The 20034-nt window shown below is 49.0% G+C and overlaps 1 protein-coding gene across 1 annotated transcript; it reads left to right on the forward strand.

Annotated features, from left to right (window-relative positions):
* Positions 1-15161: 15161 nt before the first annotated feature.
* Positions 15162-19081, forward strand: LOC101397207 (uncharacterized protein CXorf49 homolog). Its single transcript, XM_087427498.1, has 6 exons — positions 15162-16508; positions 17082-17238; positions 17785-17861; positions 18117-18162; positions 18766-18807; positions 18914-19081. The coding sequence occupies exons 1-6, from the start codon at positions 15246-15248 to the stop codon at positions 18916-18918; spliced, it is 1590 nt and encodes a 529-aa protein (XP_087283624.1). The 5' UTR covers positions 15162-15245; the 3' UTR covers positions 18919-19081.
* The last annotated feature ends 953 nt before the right edge of the window (positions 19082-20034 follow it).

Consider the following 20034-nt stretch of genomic DNA (forward strand, 5'->3'; position numbering starts at 1 on the left):
CCCGACCACCGTGTTTTGCTGTCTGGGCACCCTGATATCTCCCGTGGCTTTCTGCCTGTCAGTTTCCTCCCTTGCAGCTGTACCTCAACGGATGCTAAAGAGCACATTTGAGCTCATCTTCCCCCTTCCCAGGCCCAGTCCTCCCTCTGGTGGTCCCTACCTCCCTCTGGTGCCACCCTGCACACTGACAACTGACCCTGGAGCCTGCGCTTCATCCTACTCTCTACTTTAGCCCTCACCTTTGACACTCGCTTACCAGTCCTGCCAGTTCTCCCTCCTTGGTTTCAGTAGAGGGGTGGAGGCAGAAGTCAGCCCGTGGGTTGGTGGGTTGTGGACCGAGAGGGAAGGTACAGGGGACACGGAAGAAAACCGCAGGTTACTCTCTGGGCCACTGTCTGGGCAATGAGTCTGTTGTGGGGCCAACCTGGAGGAAACTGCCCGCCAGCTGCTAGATGTGGATGGCCTAGCCATGGGAGCTTTCACGTCCTTCCTGTCCTAGCCAGCTCACCGGATCTCCTCCAGCCTGTACGTTTCCATAGCCTGGATTGGAAAGTGGCCCGGCAGTTTCTACAGGAAGTGTGGTTGGTAGGTCTCAATGTTCTTGCACGCTCCCCTTCAAATACTGTTGGACCACCTGCATGACACACATTTTGCTGGAAATGGTGTTTCTGGGTCCCAGCTCAGTCTCCCAGACTGCCTCTATAGGTTACACAAGATGTAGTCTGATCTCTAGGTTGCATTCCCCCTCCCCTAAGGTCGGGGATCACTTCCTTCCCTCAGCCCGGACCCAGGGCTGTGCCGGCATGAGACTCAGAGGGACAGATTCTGGGTGGCGTGTTGGTGGGTTCTGCCAGAGACCTTTCCTGAGAGACTGAGCTTTTAATACACAAAATGAGACTGTGGTCGATAGAACATTCAACATTGGCCTGTGTGGGTGTGTGTGTGTGTGTCTGTGTGTGAATAAAATTAATCGTGGATAATCTCCCTTGAGCGAGAAAGATGTGATTCATGAGTAAGGGGAGTTGAGACTGTGGTCAAGAACCTGTAAGGGATCAAATGAGCAAAAGTCTGCGTGGGATCTGCTTTTTCCAAGGGGTGTTCCTAAAACATTCCGGTAACATGGGAGAGGATTGACATGGAAGTTACCAAACTCCACGACAGTGTGTCCAGAGGCTTACAATGTTGGAGTCTCTGGAAGAGGGTCTGGATCCTACTCTGCGATCCCACGATGTCTGACAAATCCTGTGCCCGTCGATGGAATGAGAAGGGGAAGGATGGGGGGCTCAGAGTAGTGGGTACATGCCACATCTTAGAAGCAGAGAGCTGACGGAGGAGACTGCCCCAAGGTGAGCTAACCGGGACAGAGCAGGATAGGCACAGGGGACGATGAGTAGAAAAGAGTAACTGCCCCTGGAAAACCGGGGGAACCTGGTTCCACCATGAAGGCCCCATATTCTCACCCTGTCTCCTCCCGGCCCCGGGGTGTGAACTCAGGTTGACAGACCATCAAGCAGAGGATGGGACAACCCCAGACCTCTGGGCCTGAAAGGAACATTCCTGGGGCTTAATCTTTCCACTTCAAAGCCCTCAATTGAGAAGGTGGCCTTGACTGAGGCTTAGGCTCTGGCTTTGGCCCTCACCGAAAGGTGATTTCTTGGCGAGGCAACACAGCACAATGCTGTCTGAATGAATAAGTTTGGCAGAGACTTTCCAGCTGGGATTTCTGGCCATGAGACCTGCAGGCATGTGGTGCTTTGGGGGCAGTCCAGCACAAGCACTGCCCGGGGAGGCACGGGGCCACGGTGGCCACGGTGAGGAAGGGGAGAAGAGCGTGGAAGGGGACGTGGGAGCGCGTGAACACAACCCTTGGTGACTAGTATTGCCAAGCCTCCCTTCCCTGCTCTGAGCGCACAATCTCTCTCTGCCATATTCAGTCCAACTACGGCACAATCATATTGCTGTAAATATGTACGTCACAGACCGTGGCTTGGTGCCTGCCAGTTCCAGGGGAAGTAAGTGGCAGATACTGAGGCATAGAGTAACCAAATACCTCTGGGTCCAGGGAAAAGAGGAGATCGGACCTTTCCCCTAATCCAGTGCTCGCATTTGGCCTTTCCCCTCAAGCCTCCTCGCCAGCCAGGGAGGCAGTGGCAGCTGTCTCGAGAGCCCTAGACCCCTTCCTGCCTCGTTCTCCTACCTGTTCAACTCCTGGGCAGATGCTTCCTGTCTACCACCACCAGTACCACCAGCAGTGCCATCACCACAACCCGCCAGCCACTCCCTCCAGATATTTGGGGTGGGTTGACTCACTCAAGGGAGGTAGGAGGAGGTGAGCACTGGAGCTGGAGCTGGCTGTGGTGAGCAGAGTAGTGGTCCCTAAGGATGCTCTCACTCTAATTCCTGGAATCAGCTAATATGTTACTTTGCATGGCAACGGGTTGTGAGGTTGCAGATGCGATAACAGTTGCTACTCAGCTGACTTGAGGTGGGGAGATTTTTCTGGATTACCCATTCAGGCTCTAGATGGTCACATGTGACCTTAAATGTAGAAGAGGGAGGCAGAAGTGTGGATCAGAGTGATGTGATATGAGAAGGACTTGATCCACTCTGACCGGCTGGGAAGACCGATGAAGGTGACCATGAGCTAAGGAATGCAGGCATCTTCTAGAACTGGAGGGACAAGGAAATGGAATCTCCCTAGAGCCTCCAGAATGGAACATTGGTCTGATGACCCTTTGATTTTAGACCAGGGATCCCTGTGTCTGACTTCTATTCTCCGGGAGTGTAAGGTAATAAACTTGTGTTCTTTTTCAGCCACTCAATTTGTAGTCATTTGTCATGCAATAGGCATGCAAATAGGCATTTGGCTGCAATAGGCAAGTAAAACAGTGGTAGAGAATGAAGTCTCAATTGCTGCACATCTCAGAGATTTGCTGATGTGTGAGCCTGGTCTTGATGCAGCTGTGTTGGTGGGGCCCTGAGCAAAATTCCACGTGTGCAGCACACCAGGGGCCTCAAGTTTTTGTTTACAAATATGAACTTGAACTCTGCAGGCAGAATAGATTGTCCTCTCTCAGACTCCAGGGAGGGCAGAAGGTGCATGAGTGAGCAAGTCAGTCAGTGAGGATCAGCAAGGGGGGCCATCCCTAGCTGTGTCAGAGGCCCAGCTTACTGCACAGGGGTTATGTGATGACAGTCGTACTATGAGAGACTCGTGGTGAGTAAAAACCATGCATTCTAGTCTTTGCTGTCAGTAAGTCCTTGGTGAACTTGGACGACCTCATGCACGTCTATCCTCAATCTCTACACCAGGAACTCCTCCTTTCTTCATCCATATTTTCTCATTATCCATTTCCTTTAATGATTCACCAAGATGATACAACAACTATAAATATATATGCACCTAACATCAGAACACTGAAATATATGAACTCAACATTGACGGGAGAAATAGACAACAATACAATAATAATAGGAGATCTCAATATCCCACTTTCAATAATGGATAGAACAATGAAAATGAAGATGAATAAGGAAACAGAGGAGTTGAACAACAATATAGGTCAATTGGACGTAACCAACATATACAGAACACTCCACCCAAAAACGCTCTTCTCAACTACACACGGAATATAATCCAGGATGGATCACATGGTAGACTGAGAAACACAGATAAACAACACAATGATACCAGGAAAACAATAAAGGAACAAACTGAGAAGTTCAAGAAAGAGATACAAAACCTAAAGAACCATACAGAAATTTTGGAGATGAACAATACAATGACTTAACTGAGGAATTGAATAGAGAGGTTTAAGAGCAGAGTTCACCAGACTGAAGAACGAATCAGTAAGCTCAATCAGAGCTGCAAAAGAACAAAGAATGGGAGGAGATGAAGAAAGCTTATGAGATTTATAGGACTCCATCAAGAGAAATTGTATGTATCATTGGATGGTAGAAAACACATTTAAGGAAATAGCTGCTGAGAACTTCCCCAAAATGGGGAGAGATTTGGATATCCAAGTTGGTGAACCTAATAGATAACCCCAAAATTTCAATTCAAAACCATCTTCTCCGAGATACATTATAATAATCTATCTGTCTAAAAATCAAAGACCAAGTGAGAATTTTAAAAGAAGCAAGAGAAAAACAATCTCTCACACAAGGGAACCCTATAATGCTATCAGTGGATTTCTCATCAGAGATTTTGAAGGCCAGAAGTGAGTGGGATGATATATTCAAAGTGATGAAAGAAGGAAACTGCCAACCAAGAATACTTTACCCAGCAAAGTTATTCTTTAGACATGAAGGCGAGGTAAAGACTTTCTCTAATAAACAAAAGCTGAGGGAATTCATCACCACTAAACGTGCCTTACAAAAACTGCTGCAAGGAGTTCTTCAAGCTGAAACAAAAGGATGCTCATTAGTATCATGAAACAAATGAAAATACACAACACAATGGTAAAGGAAAGCATATACTCAGATTCAGAATAACCTAATAGTGTAATATGGTGATGTAACTACTTAACTCTAGTATAAAGGGTAAAGGTCAAAAGTATTAAAATTTGCTGTAGTTTCAACAATTTGTTAACGGATACACAATTTAAAAATATGTAAATGGTGACATCAAAACGTAAAAGGGAGGAGTAAAAGGATGCAGCTTTTACATGTGATTTAAGTTAAATTTTTATCAGTGTAAAGTAGGCTGTTATATATATAAGACCTTTCATGTAAGCCTCACGGTAACCACAAAGGGAAAACATATAGTAGATTCACAAAAGATGAAGAGAAGCGAATCAAAGCACACCACTATGGAAAATCATCAATTCACAAAAGAAAGCAGCAAGAGAGGAAGAATGGAACTAGGGAACTACAAAACAGCCAGAAAACAATTAATAAGATGGCATTAGTGAATTTTTACCTAGTAATAATTACTCTAAATGTAAATGGATTTAATTCTCCAATGAAACAGCATAGCGTGGATGGACGGATAAAAAACAAGACCCAACTATGTGCTGCCTACAAGACACTCACTTCAGCTTTAAGATCACAGAAGCGGCTCAAAGTGAAGATATGGCAAAAGGCATTCAGTGGAAGTGGAAAACAAAAGAGAGCAAGGCTAGCTATACTTATATCAGAAAAAATAGACTTTAAGATAAAACCATAACAAGAGACAAAGTGGACATTATCTAATGATAAGGGGATCAATTCATCAAGATGAGATAACAATAGGAAATATATATGGTCACAATATCAGAGCATCTAAATATATGAAGGAAACACTATCACACCTGAAGGAAGAAATACACAATACAATAACAGGAGGGGACTTCAGTACTTCGCTTTCAACAGTGGATAGATCATTCGGACAGAAGACCTACAAGGAAATGGACTTGAACCCTACTCTAGACCAAATGAACCTAAGAGACATATACACCACATTGCATCTAACAGCAGCAGAGTACACCTTCTTCTCAAGTGAACATGGAACATCCTCCAAGATAGATCATATGATAGGTCACAAAGCAATCTTAGCAGATTTAGGAAGCTTGAAATCATACCAGGTATCTTTTCCTGCAACAATGGTAGGAAATTAGAAATCAACCACAGCAGCAAAACTAAAAACTTCAGAAATTTGTGGCTATTAAACAACACACTCCTGAATGATTAATGGGTCAAAGAAGAAATAAAAAGGTATATTAAAAAAAATCTTGAAAGAAATAAAAATGGAACCATAACATCCCAAAACCTATGGGATGCTGCAAAAGCAGTTCTAAGGGGAGATTTATAGTGATAAATACCTACATTAAGCAACAAGAAATATCTCAAATAAGCAACCTAACTTTACACCTCAAGGAACAAGAAAATGAACAAACTAAGCCCAAAGTTAGCAGACCGAAGGAAATAACAAAGATCAGAGCAGAAGAAAATGAAACAGAGACCAGAAAAACAAGAGAAAAGATCAACAAAACTAAGGTGGTTTTTGAAATGGAAAACAAAATTGACAAACCTTTAGCTAGACTAACTCAGAAAAAAAGAGAAAGGACTCAAATAAAGAAAATCAGAAATGAAAGAGGAGACATCACGACTTACACCAAAGAAATACAGAGGATCCTGAGAGACCACTATAGACAATTATATGCCATCAAATTGGATAATCTAGAAAGGGACAAGTTCCTAGAAACATACAACTTACCAGAGTGAATCATGAAGAAATAGAAAACATGAACAACAGACAAATAAGAACTAAGAAGATTGAATCAGTAAAACAAACAAAACCTTCTAACAAAGAAAAGCCCAAGACCAGATGGGTTTACTGGTGAATTCTACCAAATATTTAAAGAAGTCAGTCCAATGCTTAGAAAGATAGAAAGGGAGGGAGGGGCGGTGGAGAAAGGGGGAAGAAGACAAAGACGAAGAAAAAGTAGGAACAAAAGAAAAAACGAACCTTGTTTTTGCACATCGGCTCTGTGCTGAGGCACTTTTTCAATGCTTAGCCAGGTCATTTCAAACTCCACCTTAACCTTCACATCATGCTTTTACTGAGTCTATAGATGATCCAGAGGTGAAAGCTTAGGGTCTTCTCAGGACTTTTTAAGGCATGCATTCTGCCCTGGACATGCACACGGCTTTCTTAATTCCCCAGTAAACATGAATGATTTGGAATGCTGTAGTTTCCCTCTGTCCCCAGCTTTTGTCCCAGACTTTCAGCACTCAATCAAATGCCTCAACCCTAGTCTGTTGGCCCAGGTGGCCGTGGATTGTTTGCCTCACAATATGTACAAGAATATCTACCTGCTCTTCTGCCCTGAGCTAGGTCTGAATAAGATGCATCAGTCCCAGGGCCGGCCCGGTGGCCCAGTGGTTAAATTCATGCATTCCGCATCGGCGACCTGGGGTTCACCAGTTCGGATCCTGAGCACAGACCTACCGGCCGCTCATCAAGCAATTCTGAGGCGGAGTCCCACATAGAAGGACTAGAAGGACCTACAGCCAAGATATACAACTACGTACTGGGGCTTTGGGGAGAAAAAAGAAAAAGAGGAAGATTGGCAACAGATGTGAGCTCAAGACCAATTTTCCTCAAAAAAAGAAAAGAAAAAAAAACTGATGCATCAGTCCTTTAGGTAGCCCCCAGACAGACTAGAAGAAACAGAATTCCTTGAGAATAAGTCAGCTCTGCTTTTTTTGGAACCAAGGACTAGAGCTCTGCACTGGGAACGTGGGCTGCAGTCTTCAAGATAGCCATTGAGCGGCACAGGGCAAGGACAAGTAGAAATGCCACAAAGATTTCCTACCACTTTTAACTTGCCTTTTTCTTGTTTCAGCATATGCTTAGCTGCTGTAAACTTTGACTGTTTTCCAGAATTCAGACAAAGTCGATTCTCATAGTTTTTGCTTGATTTTTTGGTGTTTCTGTAAAGGGACTGGCCCTTGGAGGTACCTACTTCACCACTTTTGCCGACGCCACTGTGCCAATTGATTTCTTACAAAGGCGCAAAATAATTTCAATGTAGAAAGCATAGTCTTTTCACAAATGCCATTGCAACATTTGGGTATCCGTATGCCAAAAAGAAACAAAAAAAGAGCCTGAACCTTAGTATTGCACTTTATACAAAACTAAACTCACAATAGATCATGGATATGGATGTAAAACATATAAATGCAAAATTTTAAGAAGAAAACGTAAGGGAAAATCATCATGACTGGAGGTTCGGGGAAGAATTCTTAGAAATAACAGAAAAAGGCTGATTCACAAGGAACTCTAAGAAAAAACTGTTAGATTCGATTTCATCAAAATCATAAAATTTTGCTCTGAGAAGGACTCTGTTAAGAGAATGAAAAGACAGGGGCCGGCCCGGTGGCGCAAGCGGTTAAGTCTTGGCGCTCCGCTGCGGCGACCGGGGTTCGCTGGTTCGGATCCCGGCGCAAGACCGACGCACTGCTTGGCAAGCCATGCTGTGGCGGCGTCCCATATAAAGTGGAGGAAGATGGGCACAGATGTTAGCCCAGGGCCGTCTCCCTCAGCAAAAAAAGAGGAGGATTGGCGGATGTTAGCACAGGGCTGATCTCCTCACAAAAAAAAAAAAAAAAAAAAAAAGAGAATGAAAAGACAGATATAGAATGAGAGTAAATATTTGTAAATAACAACTATATAGAATATACAAAGAACAGGGAAAACTTCACTATAAGAAAATAAACTACTCATTTTAAAAATAGGCAAAGGACACATATAGACACTTCACCAAAGAAGGTATAAGGGTGACAAATAAGCACATGAAAAGATGTTCAACATCATTACCCATTAGGAAAATATGAACTGAAACCATCGGAAGATACCACTGTAATCCTGCGTGAATGACTAAAATAAAAAATACTGACAATGCCAAGTACTGGTGAGTTTGCGAAGGAGCTGGAATTCCCATATACTGACGGAGGGAATGCAAAATGGGTACAGCCACTCTGGAAAACAGTTTTCCAATTTCTTGTAAAGGTGAACATACAATTCCCATAAGACCCAGAAATCCCATTCCTTGGAACTTGCCCTTGATAAACGAAGACTTATGTTTACAAAAAAACCCTCTGCATGAATGTTCATAGCAATCTTATTCATAAATCACTAAAAACTGAAAGCAACCAAGGTGTCCTTCAATAGGTAAATGAATAAACAAACTCTGGTACATCCATACATTAGAACTATTCACTTAGAAATATAAATGAAGGTACAATTGATATATGCACAACTTGGATGAATCACAAATGCATTATGCTAAATGAAAGAAGCCAGTCTTAAAAAGTTACATACTGTATGATTATGTTTGTATAACATTGTGGAAAAGGTAAAACTATAGGGAAGGGAAAGAGATCACTGGTTCTCAGAGGTTCGGATGGGGGAGGTAGTTTGACTACAAAAGGGGCAGAATGAGGGAGATTTGGGGGGTGATGAAACTGTTTTGAATCCTGCCTGTGGTGATGGTTACACGAATTTATCTGTGTGTTAAAATTCATGGTACTGGAAACGGAAAAGCGATTATTTTACTATAATAATTTCAAAAAGGTTATATTAGAAAAACATTTAGTGGGTCACGTATAAAGGATTGGGCAACATAATAGCGTTGAAAATAATGCCAGACTTCTCAAAAGGGACATTGAAAAGGGAAAAAAAAAAAGTGGATCAATGCCTTTAAAATCCTTAGTGACAGTTTCCAGCCTCAAATTATATATCAAGCTATCAGTTCAGCATGAGAAAGACAAACTTTGCTCATGCAAAGTCTCAAAAGAAATCATCTCCCGTATACCTCTTCTCAGAAAGTTCCTGGAAGATGTGTCCCATCAAAAACATTGTAGTAAACTGAAAAAAAGTGAGTTCCAGGAAACAGAAGATCCCACTTACGGCCTTGGCAAAGGAATGTTCTAGATCAATGCAGCACCCTTACCAACCAATAAAAGTTGGAGCACGGTCTGGGAAAGCAATCTCCAAGAACAAAGGAATGACCATATTTGAAGATTTGGAAAATACTGCTGATAAGCCTATGACAGAAATGTAAGCTCCTTTAGAGCAGGAACTTGATCTGTCTTGCTCACTGATATAGTCCCAGGTCTCAGAACAGTACCTAGCACATGGTGAGCTTTCAATGAAGGTTTCTTATATGCAATAAAAAGAGGAAGAGCGAATGGGAGGAGAGGAATTTGATACGGTGAGTACACACAACAGTTTTACAGGAGTTTTTCTTTAAAGCTGAGCGGGGAAGTGTAAGGTAGCTCAAAGGGAATGTGGGATCAGAAGAGAGTTTCTTAAGTTAGGAGAAATGATGTGACTGTATGCTGATACTAATGATCCCAAATAGAGGAAAACATTTATGAGGAAGGAGGGAAGTTTTCTTCTGATTGCCCTGTGTCCTCGGGGAAATAGGGAGCAAGGTCATCAGGTGAGAGTGAAGATGGTCCATGATGAGCAAGTACCCCCAAATCCTCAATGTCTCTAGATGTTCCCCTCATCTTCTTGCTTACCCAAAAGCTGGCTGTTCCCTAAGATCATTGCTTTCCTTGAAGCCTTCTTAAGTGATACTGTTGTCTCTCACACACCTCTACCGGCATAAGGCTAAATCCTTTGCATAATTTAGATCCTTTTAGAATTACTAAGACTAGGTTCATGGCCTTCAATATGTTTTATCCAGAAAAACGATTGATGAGGGCTTGAAAAGAATGTGAACAGTATTCCACTGCTGTGGAATGAAGTGTTTTACAGACGTCAGTTTGCTCGAGTTAATAGAGACTGTTGTTCAAGTCTTCTATATCCTTGTTAACTTTCCATTCAGTTTTCTATCGTCTATTGAGAGTGGAGTACTAAAGCCTCCAGAGACTATTGTCGAATTTTCTATTTCTCCCACCAGTTTTGTCAAGTTCTGTTGTATATATTTTGAAGCTCTGTTGTTGTGTGCATATGGGTTTAAAATTGTTATGTCTCCTGGATCAGGGGTTCCTTTTGTCATTATAAGATGTCCAATTTTGTCTCTAATAACTCTTTCTGTCTTAAAAGTTTACTTTGCCTTATATTTTTATGGCCACTACAGCACTCTTTTGGTTGCTTAATTCGTAGTATATCCTTATTCTGTGCTTTTACTCTCAGTGGATTTAAGTCCTTAACTCTAAAGTGTATCGCCTGTGGAGAGCATAGAGTTGATTCCTGTTCTTATATCAGGTTGATAATCTCTACCTTTTGGGTGGAGTGTTTAATGCATTCATAATATAGACAGATTTACATCTGTTATTTTCTATGAGTTTTATACATGTCACATGTCCTTTTGTTCCTCGATTTCACCATGACGACCATCTTTTGTGTTAAATAGATATGTTCTAATATACCATTTGATTCTTTTGTTCCAGGGCCCCACCCCCTGAGGCCTCAGAGCTTGCAGGGTGGCCCATCCTCATCTAGCAAGAGCTAGCACCTACTCTGTGCTGGTAGAGGCTACAGAGTCTACTCCCCCACAAAGCCACTGGTGCCCCTCCCAGGGAAAACCCTACCTCCTCTCCATGACCTCTCTGGGGATACACTGAGCCTGATAAGGGAGAAAAGAAATTATACACCAAGGGAGTTGCAAGAAATCGCCAGCCTGTACTGGCAGGAGCAGGGGAATATCCATGGGATTGGATTTTGAGAGTGCTGGACTAAGGGGACTGAGATATAAGACTGGATAAACAAGTTTTACTGAACGGAGGCACTTTCTCACGTCATGGGATTTAAGACACTGGCAAGGACTCCAGGAGATGGAGGAAATTCCCTGCCAGAGTGGCCCTTAGAAGCTTTAAGAAAGCGATGGCCCACCAGGAGAGCCACGGAAATGCCTGCCTTGGACTGGCAGATGGTAGAGGAAGGAACAAAAAGGTTGAGCGATGCAGGCATGCTGGAATGGATGGAGAATGTGAGGCCAGTTGCATCGCCTCATGGTTATGTTCCACAGGAGGACCGAGAGGACACACCATTCACCAAAGCTATCAGGAGTGTTCTGGTGAGAGGTGCCGCAGGATCACTAAGAAGTTTGGTGGTTGCTCTCCTCTGCAGGCTGATGCGGATGATGGAAGGAAAGTGGTCCCGGCCTAGGCTCATTACCATCCATGGGAATGATGGAATTCCAACACAATAGAGGGCAGAGGGCAGCTCTTAACCAAGAGATACCAGGAGACCACATCTCCAGTGACAACCAGCAAGGGCAGAGGGGCAGTCAAGAGTACTTGACTGGTAAGGAGCTGAGAAGATGGTTCAGACAGCATGGCTTCCTAGGGGCAACTACAGCCAGAAAAAGGCAAGAACGCAAGAGAAAGAAGGCGGTCGTCCCAGAAAAAAAGTCACTCTCCCTTGTTCAGTTCCAGGAACTGAGGAATTTTGAGACCAGCCCCACTGTCTGAAGAGGTGGATGAGTCCTGAGGAGGAAGGATCCGAGAAAAATGCGGTGAGTATATGTACTGTTATGATGCTGCTGCCCTTCCCTAACGAGAATGACCGCCATTTCTCAGGGTAAAGAGGAATACCCAGACATTTGTAGGACTGTTGGACACAGGTCTGAGCTGACATTGATCCTGGGAGGCCCAAGGTGTCACAATGGGCCTTGTGGAAGAGTGGGGTTTGTGAAGACCTGGTAATAAAAAGGACTTTGGGATAGAGATCAGTTCACAGTGAGCTGACTGCGTTCATGGACCAATACAGTGGTCATTTCTCCAGTCTGTAAGTTGACAATTGTAAGTGATACACTTGGCAGTTGGAGCAATAACCCCACATTGGGTCACTGGTCTGTGGGGTAAGAGCTATCGTGGTGGGGAAGGCCAAGTGGAACCTCTAAAGCCCTCTGGGGTGTAAAAAGTTGAAGACACTAAGTGAAAACCAATATCAGCTCCTGGGGAGCAAGTGGGGGGATGTTAAGCAGAGATTAGTGACACCATTGGAGACCTAAGGATTCAGGGGAAGGGGAGGTAGGAGAGCTGCAGGGATGAAGAGACTGGAGATGGTGTGAATAAGTTCTAGGATTCTCTCTGTGGGAGAGACATGAAGAGAGAGAGGGACGGAGGGAGGGAAGGAATGGAAATGGTGAGAGGGAAGCTAGAGTGTTTCACTGGATCCATCAGTCATGTTCCCTCGGATGGTGGTGGCTACAGGAGATCTTGCTATACCTTCATTATCCATTTCAGCGATTTTGAAGTAGCACACCATGTCTCTAAAAGTCACTGGGAGAGGTGGGAGAGGGCATTATCCACACACAGGCAGGGATTGTGGGGTGCACCCTTGAGGAGGCTGATGGCAGATTTAGAGTGCGCCCAATCTCTCGTGCTCTGTAACCTTCTCCAGCATGGTAGGGTTCTCAGGTCCAGACCCAGAGAAATCAGGCCTGTGAGTTCCTGCAGAGGCAAAGGTGTCCAGACACCCCAGGCCTTTCTTGGAGATCAGCCAGAGTAGGATGCAGGACAGACAGGCGACGGGAATACAGAGGAGTATGAATGGGAAAGAGAGGAAGGAAGGGAGGGAAGGAATGGAGGGCTGTTGGAGTAAGGATTGGGTGGCAAACAAGGGAAATTCTAACCCTGGAGGGAGAAACCAAGGGAGGGTCCGCTCCCCAGATATCAGGACTGCTCAGCCCAGGGAAGCTGGCAACCGGCAGTTTCAGGAAAATGTGAGAGACAACTGCTGCCCCCCCCCCACAACCGCCAAGGAGACTGGTAGGCCTTGGATGTAACTCCTTCCACACTGTTCAAACACACTGGTGCAACACCTATATGTATTCTCAAACATCGTATAGGATTGGTTTGTTGGTGTTGTCGTTTTGTGTTTGTTTTTTTAAAATCTCACCTTGTTTTTCTTTTTTTTTTTCCTCTCTTTGGAGGGAAAGAACTGCCCTGAGCTAACAACTGTTGCCAAACTTCTTTCTTTCATTTATATTTTTTCCTCCCCAAAGCCCCAGGACATGGTTGTATATGCTAATTGTAGGTCGTTCTAATTCTTCTATGTGAGCTGCTGCCACAGCATGGCAACTGAGACAGGCGGTGTGGTGCCGCAACTGGGATGTGAACCTGGGCCTCCCAGCCAGTGAGCACCGAAGTTTAACCACTAGGTGATCTGGGCTTGCTTGTTGTTGTTGTTGTTCTAATTTGTGAATGTGTACCCAACTCCACTGATCTGCAACTTGCTGAATGCAGTCACAAGGATGCTTTTGAAATCTGTGAACGTGCCTCATGCCTTCCTTCCGACTGCCGAGTTTTAATCTCCTGGGTGCACAGGCCAAGTTGCTTCATCCGCTTCCTTACTGATGGGAATTGAGAGTGTTCCCAGTTTTCCCCATCACCAACATCCTTGTGCCCGTGTCCTTGGACGCTACAGGTAGCAACGAGTCTCAAGAAGATGTGCCCGGCAGGGCAATTGTTGGTTCATAGAGGGAATGGGCATTTTTCTCAGTTTTAAGCTTTTCTGCTCAAAGCAAGGACTCTCGAGCCAGACTGCCTGGTTTCAATCCTGCCACTGATCCCGACAAGCCAAATGACTTCGGGCCAGTGGGTGAACCTCTCAGCGCCTGTTTCCTCTCCTGTAAGAGGGCAGTAATAGTGGGTACGTCAATCCGAAGATTGTCAGGAGAATACGTGACTATATATCTACAGGGGTTAGAAGAGTGCCAGGCAGAGTAGCTGAGCTCTAAGTTGGTTTTCATAGATTCTGCCAAATGAACCTCCCCAAAGGCTCTTCTGCCCCGCTGCCACTGCCGCTGCCCCTTCTCCCCCACTCCCTAGAGGTGAAAAGCAGGGGTTTTGTCATGACCTCTCCCAACCTTGGAATGGTGAAGCTCTTGGATAGTTGCAAACCTGTGGGGTGAAAATTGATTTGTGGTTTTATTTCATATCTCCAGGACAAGTGATGGTGAGCATCTTTTGGGGCGGGCACTGGACACTGGGATTCCTATGTTTGAACAGACTAGGAGTGGGGGAGGGCCCAAGGGACAGGGGAAAACCCCGTCCTGCCCATCAAACCAGCTTGCCAATAGAGTCCCCAGAGCACACAACACAGCCCCATTTGATCACGGATCGTAATCTAGCAGGTGCGACAGAGACCGTGCAGCCTTAAATACGACATTTGCTCTCTTTACGGAAACAGTATGCCGGCCCCTGATGGTTGACGGCGGGCCGCCTGTGCCCATTTTCCTATGGGGTCCTAAGTCTCGTTGTGGAATAGAGGCTGGCAAACCCCTTCTGCGCTAGGTGTTTCACCAGGGTACTGAAGTTTCTCCTCACAATCCCCAATCCACCCGCCAGCACCCGAAGACAGGTAGTTGCACTGCCCCCCTCTGCACCCGGGAAACGGGGGCTCAGACCTGCGGCTGCAATTGGAAGGTAGGTTGTGGCGCGGGAGGCGGATACTGGGAAGAGGTGGGACGAGAGCCCCGACAGCCAGACTCAGGCACGGGACGGGCTTCCAACTGGGGGTCCAGCGACCGGCTTAGGAGGAAACCAGACGCCCTGCACCCGATTGGTTGGGGCCTCGAGGGGCGGGCCCACAAGGGGCGCGCTGGTTGGCGGGGGGCGGACCAATGAGAAGGGCGCGGCGCAGGCGTCGCCGTCGCGCTGAAGGCGCGCGGCAAGCCGCGTTGTTTGAGGCGATCTCGTGCGGCGCCTCTGGGGAGGGACGGCGTCCTCCGAAGGCCTCGCCGCTGCTGAGGCGCGCCGCCCGCCCGTCCCGCCGCGACCAGGGCGATCGTGTCCCCCTGATGCGACCCGGGGCTGCCCAGACTCACGACATGAGCTCCCCCGACGAGGTGTCTGTTTCGGGGGCGGGTTTCAGCCCGGAGGGAGGGGAGCGGGCCGGCGTCCGCCCAGCCGAGCCCCGCGCCCCGCGGGCACCCGGTCTAGGCCGTGATTTGGGGGCGCCGCGGAGGGCTGAGGGCGAGGGCGGGTTCCCAGACCCCGAGGGCTTGGAGTCCGAGCAGCAGGTGATGGAAGCGGGAGGGCCGGTGCTCTGGGGCCGCCAAGGCCGCCGTAGTTCCCTGGCCGATGACAAGGGGGACGCTGTGGACTCCGCGTCCCGCCTGGCTCACCAGTCCGCGGTGAACGTGGTGCAGCAGCTGGCCGAGTGGGCTGTCCGGAGCGTCTGGAGAAACCCGTCCCCGGAGAGCGGCGCGGGCCTCGAGGCAGGTGCCAGCGGCCGAGGCGCGCCTGCCCTTAGCTGTGTGCAGTCGCAGCCGGCTCCTGCCGCCCCTCTCCATCTCGGTGGGCCAGAGGGAGGCCGGGCCTGGGGGAACCCTAAAAGGGGCAGCAGGAGCAGGATGATGGGCACTGCGGGTCGCCTGCGGCCCTCCGCGGAAGGCCCGCTCAGGCTGCCTTCTGACTCCAAGTCATCAGACGAGTTCAGTGAGACACAGCTGATGAGGCTGACCCTTTACCCCAAAGAAGGAGGCCAAGCCAAGCCCAGCAGCCCAGAGGATCCCGGGGACACACCCAGACACTGCAGTTTCCATGCCAGGGAGAATTTCCCCCATGTGCCAGGCCCTTTCCCGTCCTCCAATGCCCGAGCATTCACCTTGGCTGTGCAAAGGCAGGCTGTTGGAGAGCTGGACTTCTCTTCCTCCAAGAAAATGCAAAGTGTGGTCTGGGGCAAGGTGGGGAGCAGGCCCAGCTACCCGGAAGCTGGTGCTGCTGGAGGCGGCGTGGCCTGGGCCACTCCTCCGAGGAAGGCAACCCAAGAGAAGGAATCCCTAGGGGATGCCTCACAAGTTGCCCAGGGGAGAATCTTTCCTGCCTGGGGGCAGAGAGTCTCGGCAGCTCGCCTGGATCCAGCCACATTCCCTCCAATCTGTGGTGTTCCGCTGCTTGGGAGGTCCAAGAAGTATTCCTTGGCCCGTGCGGGAACCAAGCAGTCCAAGCACACCGGCACTGGGAAGAAATCAGTGGCCAGGAGGACAAGGGAGTCCGAGCTGGTGGTGGCGGCGGGAGAAGATAATGACCCAAACAGAGACCCAGCCCCACAGGGACAAGTGAGTAGGCCCTCTCCTCCTCTTTCCCTGCCTCTCCCCACCGCCGCCACACACTTCTTTACCAGTGCTCCCTCTGTCGATCCCACGGGGCTGCTCACTGGGGTCCTCGGTCATTAGGATGCCAGATGGGGGTCATTCTAGGCGGGGCACACCTTAAGCTAGCACTTAGTGTGTGCCGGGCACCATTCTTCACCCTTGGCACATTTCCTGCCCCCTCCTCCAGAGAGGGGCTGGGATGGAAGGGAGGACTGGTAGCTGATTGGGATCGGGGCACTCCTTAAAATTTGGGCCGCAAAGCTTCAGCGTTCAGACGCGTGGGCTTCGCGATTCCTACTGCCAAGCTGTTCCCCAAGCCTTCTCTGCAGGGGTCCTGCACTTTCTCAGTGCTCCACTCCTCTCCCTGGCTCACCTCTGCCTCCTGGCCTGGGGCTGACTGAGGGAGAAAGTGCTGAGGAGATCAGCCTCTGAATTCCCTTCCCTTTTCCCTGGCCCACCCCAGCCTGTAAACACACAAGGGCACACACACACACAGACGCATCCCCGGTCCAGATCAGTGAGAAATGGTTGCTTTAGCTCCCAGCACACAGGCCAGGGCCATGTTGTCCGTGCAAGCACCGTGGAGAAGGCAGCCGTGGCGACCTCAACAACGGAGCCTGCCAAGTTCGGGGAAAGTCACAGCCCTTGGCCCTGAGCCAGGGAGATGTCATGCCCAGAGGGCCCGCAGCCTCCGGTGAGTCTCGTGGGTGTGACAGGAGTAGGGGAGAGGGGCAAGGATGGAAACCTCTGGCTCTGTCTGTCCTGGGGATCTGTGTCTGCTGGGCACGCAGCCTTGCTCCCAGGCCTCCCTGCCTACCCAGGCAGCTTCTCCCACGGGAAACAGGGTAGGACGGGGCTGGCCTTAAGCCACATCACTCGGCATGGGGTTTGCGTGGCAGGGGCGATTCCTTAGCACTGCCCCAAACTGCAACTGCGGACACAGAGTCTCAGCAGGACAGAGCCTTTTCTGTTGAGTTCCCTTCAGCCACAGGCTCATCCCGGGCCAGGCTGTGGCTGTGGCTGTGGCTGAGGGAGAGTCCAACCCAGAGCCACAGTCCTGGGGTCCACAGTGGTGTGGGGGCTGCCCCTGGGGAATAGAACAGGGGAGGCTGGGTCCAAGAGAAACTTAGAAGTGCAAGGCAGAGCAGGGGCAAGTTGATGCCACCAGAGGGTGGTGCTGCCTCACTTTCCACTTCCCTGGGAGCCTTGGACGCTGGATTTCCTGTTCTTTCCCTCTCAGGTGACCAGGAGCCACTTCACCATCCTCCAAGACCCAAAAGGCAGCAGCAACCACCTGGAGCTCAGGGCTGTCGTCGGGTATTGTTTCTCTGGCTCCGAGAAATGCAGGCCCAAAGTAGATGGTGGGGTCCTTGTCGATGGTAACTGACATATGTGTCCTCCATCCCCCTCCCATCACCCAAGGGAGGGCTGGCACCTCCTTTCCACTGAGGAGCCCCTGACAGTTTAGCCACTGGGCTTTGGGAGGTACGGGTCGGGGGAGTGGGCCGGTGGAGGAGCGAGGAAGCCAGAAGATACTAATAATTTCTCTTTGTCTGGTGTCTACTGGCCTAGTGTCTCGTGCTACAGAGAGAAGTAGACGACCTGAAAGAGCAACTTGGTATGAGGAACCTCTGATTGATACTGGAGCCAGGGCAGAGGCCCTGGGACCAACTGCAGTGTCTTAGTGCAGAACCCAGGGCCTTGGGGTGGGGGTGGGCTACAGGGACAGGTGGGCTCACAGGGACCAACGTTCCTGTGGGGAGGAGAACCCAGCAGGCCTAGCCCTGGACCCTGCTGTCAGGTACACCGGGTGCGTGTGCGAATAGGAAAGAATTGTCTGAACTGCATGCACACTCTGTCAATGAGAACGAGTCCTGGAGATCTCCTTCTCTTAGGAAGCCCAGAGATCCCTCCTTGATTGTCCCTTTAACTGCTGCTTGGTGTGGCTTGTGAGCTGCTTGTTAGGTTGTTTGTTTGACAACTTCTGAATGGTCCCGATATGCCCCAAAGCTTGAGACCCACTGGCATATTTCCTTCCTGTTGAGAACACATTTCCACGTGTAATTCAGGTGGTGGGTGAGGGAGTCAGGCCCGGGTCTCTTTTGATAGGGGCTGGAGGGGGCTTCAGGTTGCAGGGCTAGGCGGTTCCCCACAGTGACATGGGCATGGGCTTCTAGATCACCATGTGTGGAGGTCCTGCTCATGCCTCTCTCTGTTTCAGCCGCCATGCAGTCCCTGGTTGACAAGTTCCAGAGCCTTTCAAGTGAGTGTTACACACCCCATAGCCCTTCCCACAGTCGTGGCTGTTCAGGAGGGCTGTGGGCGGGACCTGGCTTGAGGCTCTTCCCTGGCCCTGCTCTGTTTCACAGGTTGAGCCAGCATCTTCCTACAAGAGAAGTAGCTGGTACCTTTGGAGCCTGGGAGCTGTGGCCAAGCTGGTTCCCTCCTGTTGTACCTCAGCCAGGGCTTCCTCTCCCCTTTCTTTGCCCCCTCCCCAGCCCAGTTCACGGCAGTTTCAAATTAAAGTACCTCTCATCTTCCATGGTCTGTCCTCTCTTGGGTGGGTGGGAGGGCAGAGGGGAGGGGCGGAGTGGGCTGGGGAACTGAGTATTTCAGAGTCTTTTCCAGAAGAGGACCTCTGGCATTCTGTGGTGGGCCTTCTCCCTGTGGGGAGTCTGGGCCAGCCTCTGATAGGAACCCTGCAGTCAGGCCACCAGAGGGCCTGGGGTCTGGGGTCTGGGGTCTGGGGTCTGGGTGCTGTGTGAGCGCTGCCCGGCCACATTGGCGCTTCCTCCCTTTCCCCTGCAGGTTCTCCTGGAGTTCTCTGAAACCCCTCCTCTTTTGGGGTCTCAATGTTCCCATTCCTCACTGCTCTTCCCCCTCCCGCTCAGCAGGATTCCATGACCCCCTTGCAGAGCTCCATTCCCTCTTCCCTTCCCTCACTGGGATCACGGTCATGCTTCTCCCGACCACCGTGTTTTGCTGTCTGGGCACCCTGATATCTCCCGTGGCTTTCTGCCTGTCAGTTTCCTCCCTTGCAGCTGTACCTCAACGGATGCTAAAGAGCACATTTGAGCTCATCTTCCCCCTTCCCAGGCCCAGTCCTCCCTCTGGTGGTCCCTACCTCCCTCTGGTGCCACCCTGCACACTGACAACTGACCCTGGAGCCTGCGCTTCATCCTACTCTCTACTTTAGCCCTCACCTTTGACACTCGCTTACCAGTCCTGCCAGTTCTCCCTCCTTGGTTTCAGTAGAGGGGTGGAGGCAGAAGTCAGCCCCGTGGGTTGGTGGGTTGTGGACCGAGAGGGAAGGTACAGGGGACACGGAAGAAAACCGCAGGTTACTCTCTGGGCCACTGTCTGGGCAATGAGTCTGTTGTGGGGCCAACCTGGAGGAAACTGCCCGCCAGCTGCTAGATGTGGATGGCCTAGCCATGGGAGCTTTCACGTCCTTCCTGTCCTAGCCAGCTCACCGGATCTCCTCCAGCCT

This window comes from Ceratotherium simum, chromosome X (genome assembly GCF_057802395.1).
Source record: "Ceratotherium simum simum isolate JZ-2026a chromosome X, ASM5780239v1, whole genome shotgun sequence".
NCBI lineage: Eukaryota > Metazoa > Chordata > Mammalia > Perissodactyla > Rhinocerotidae > Ceratotherium > Ceratotherium simum.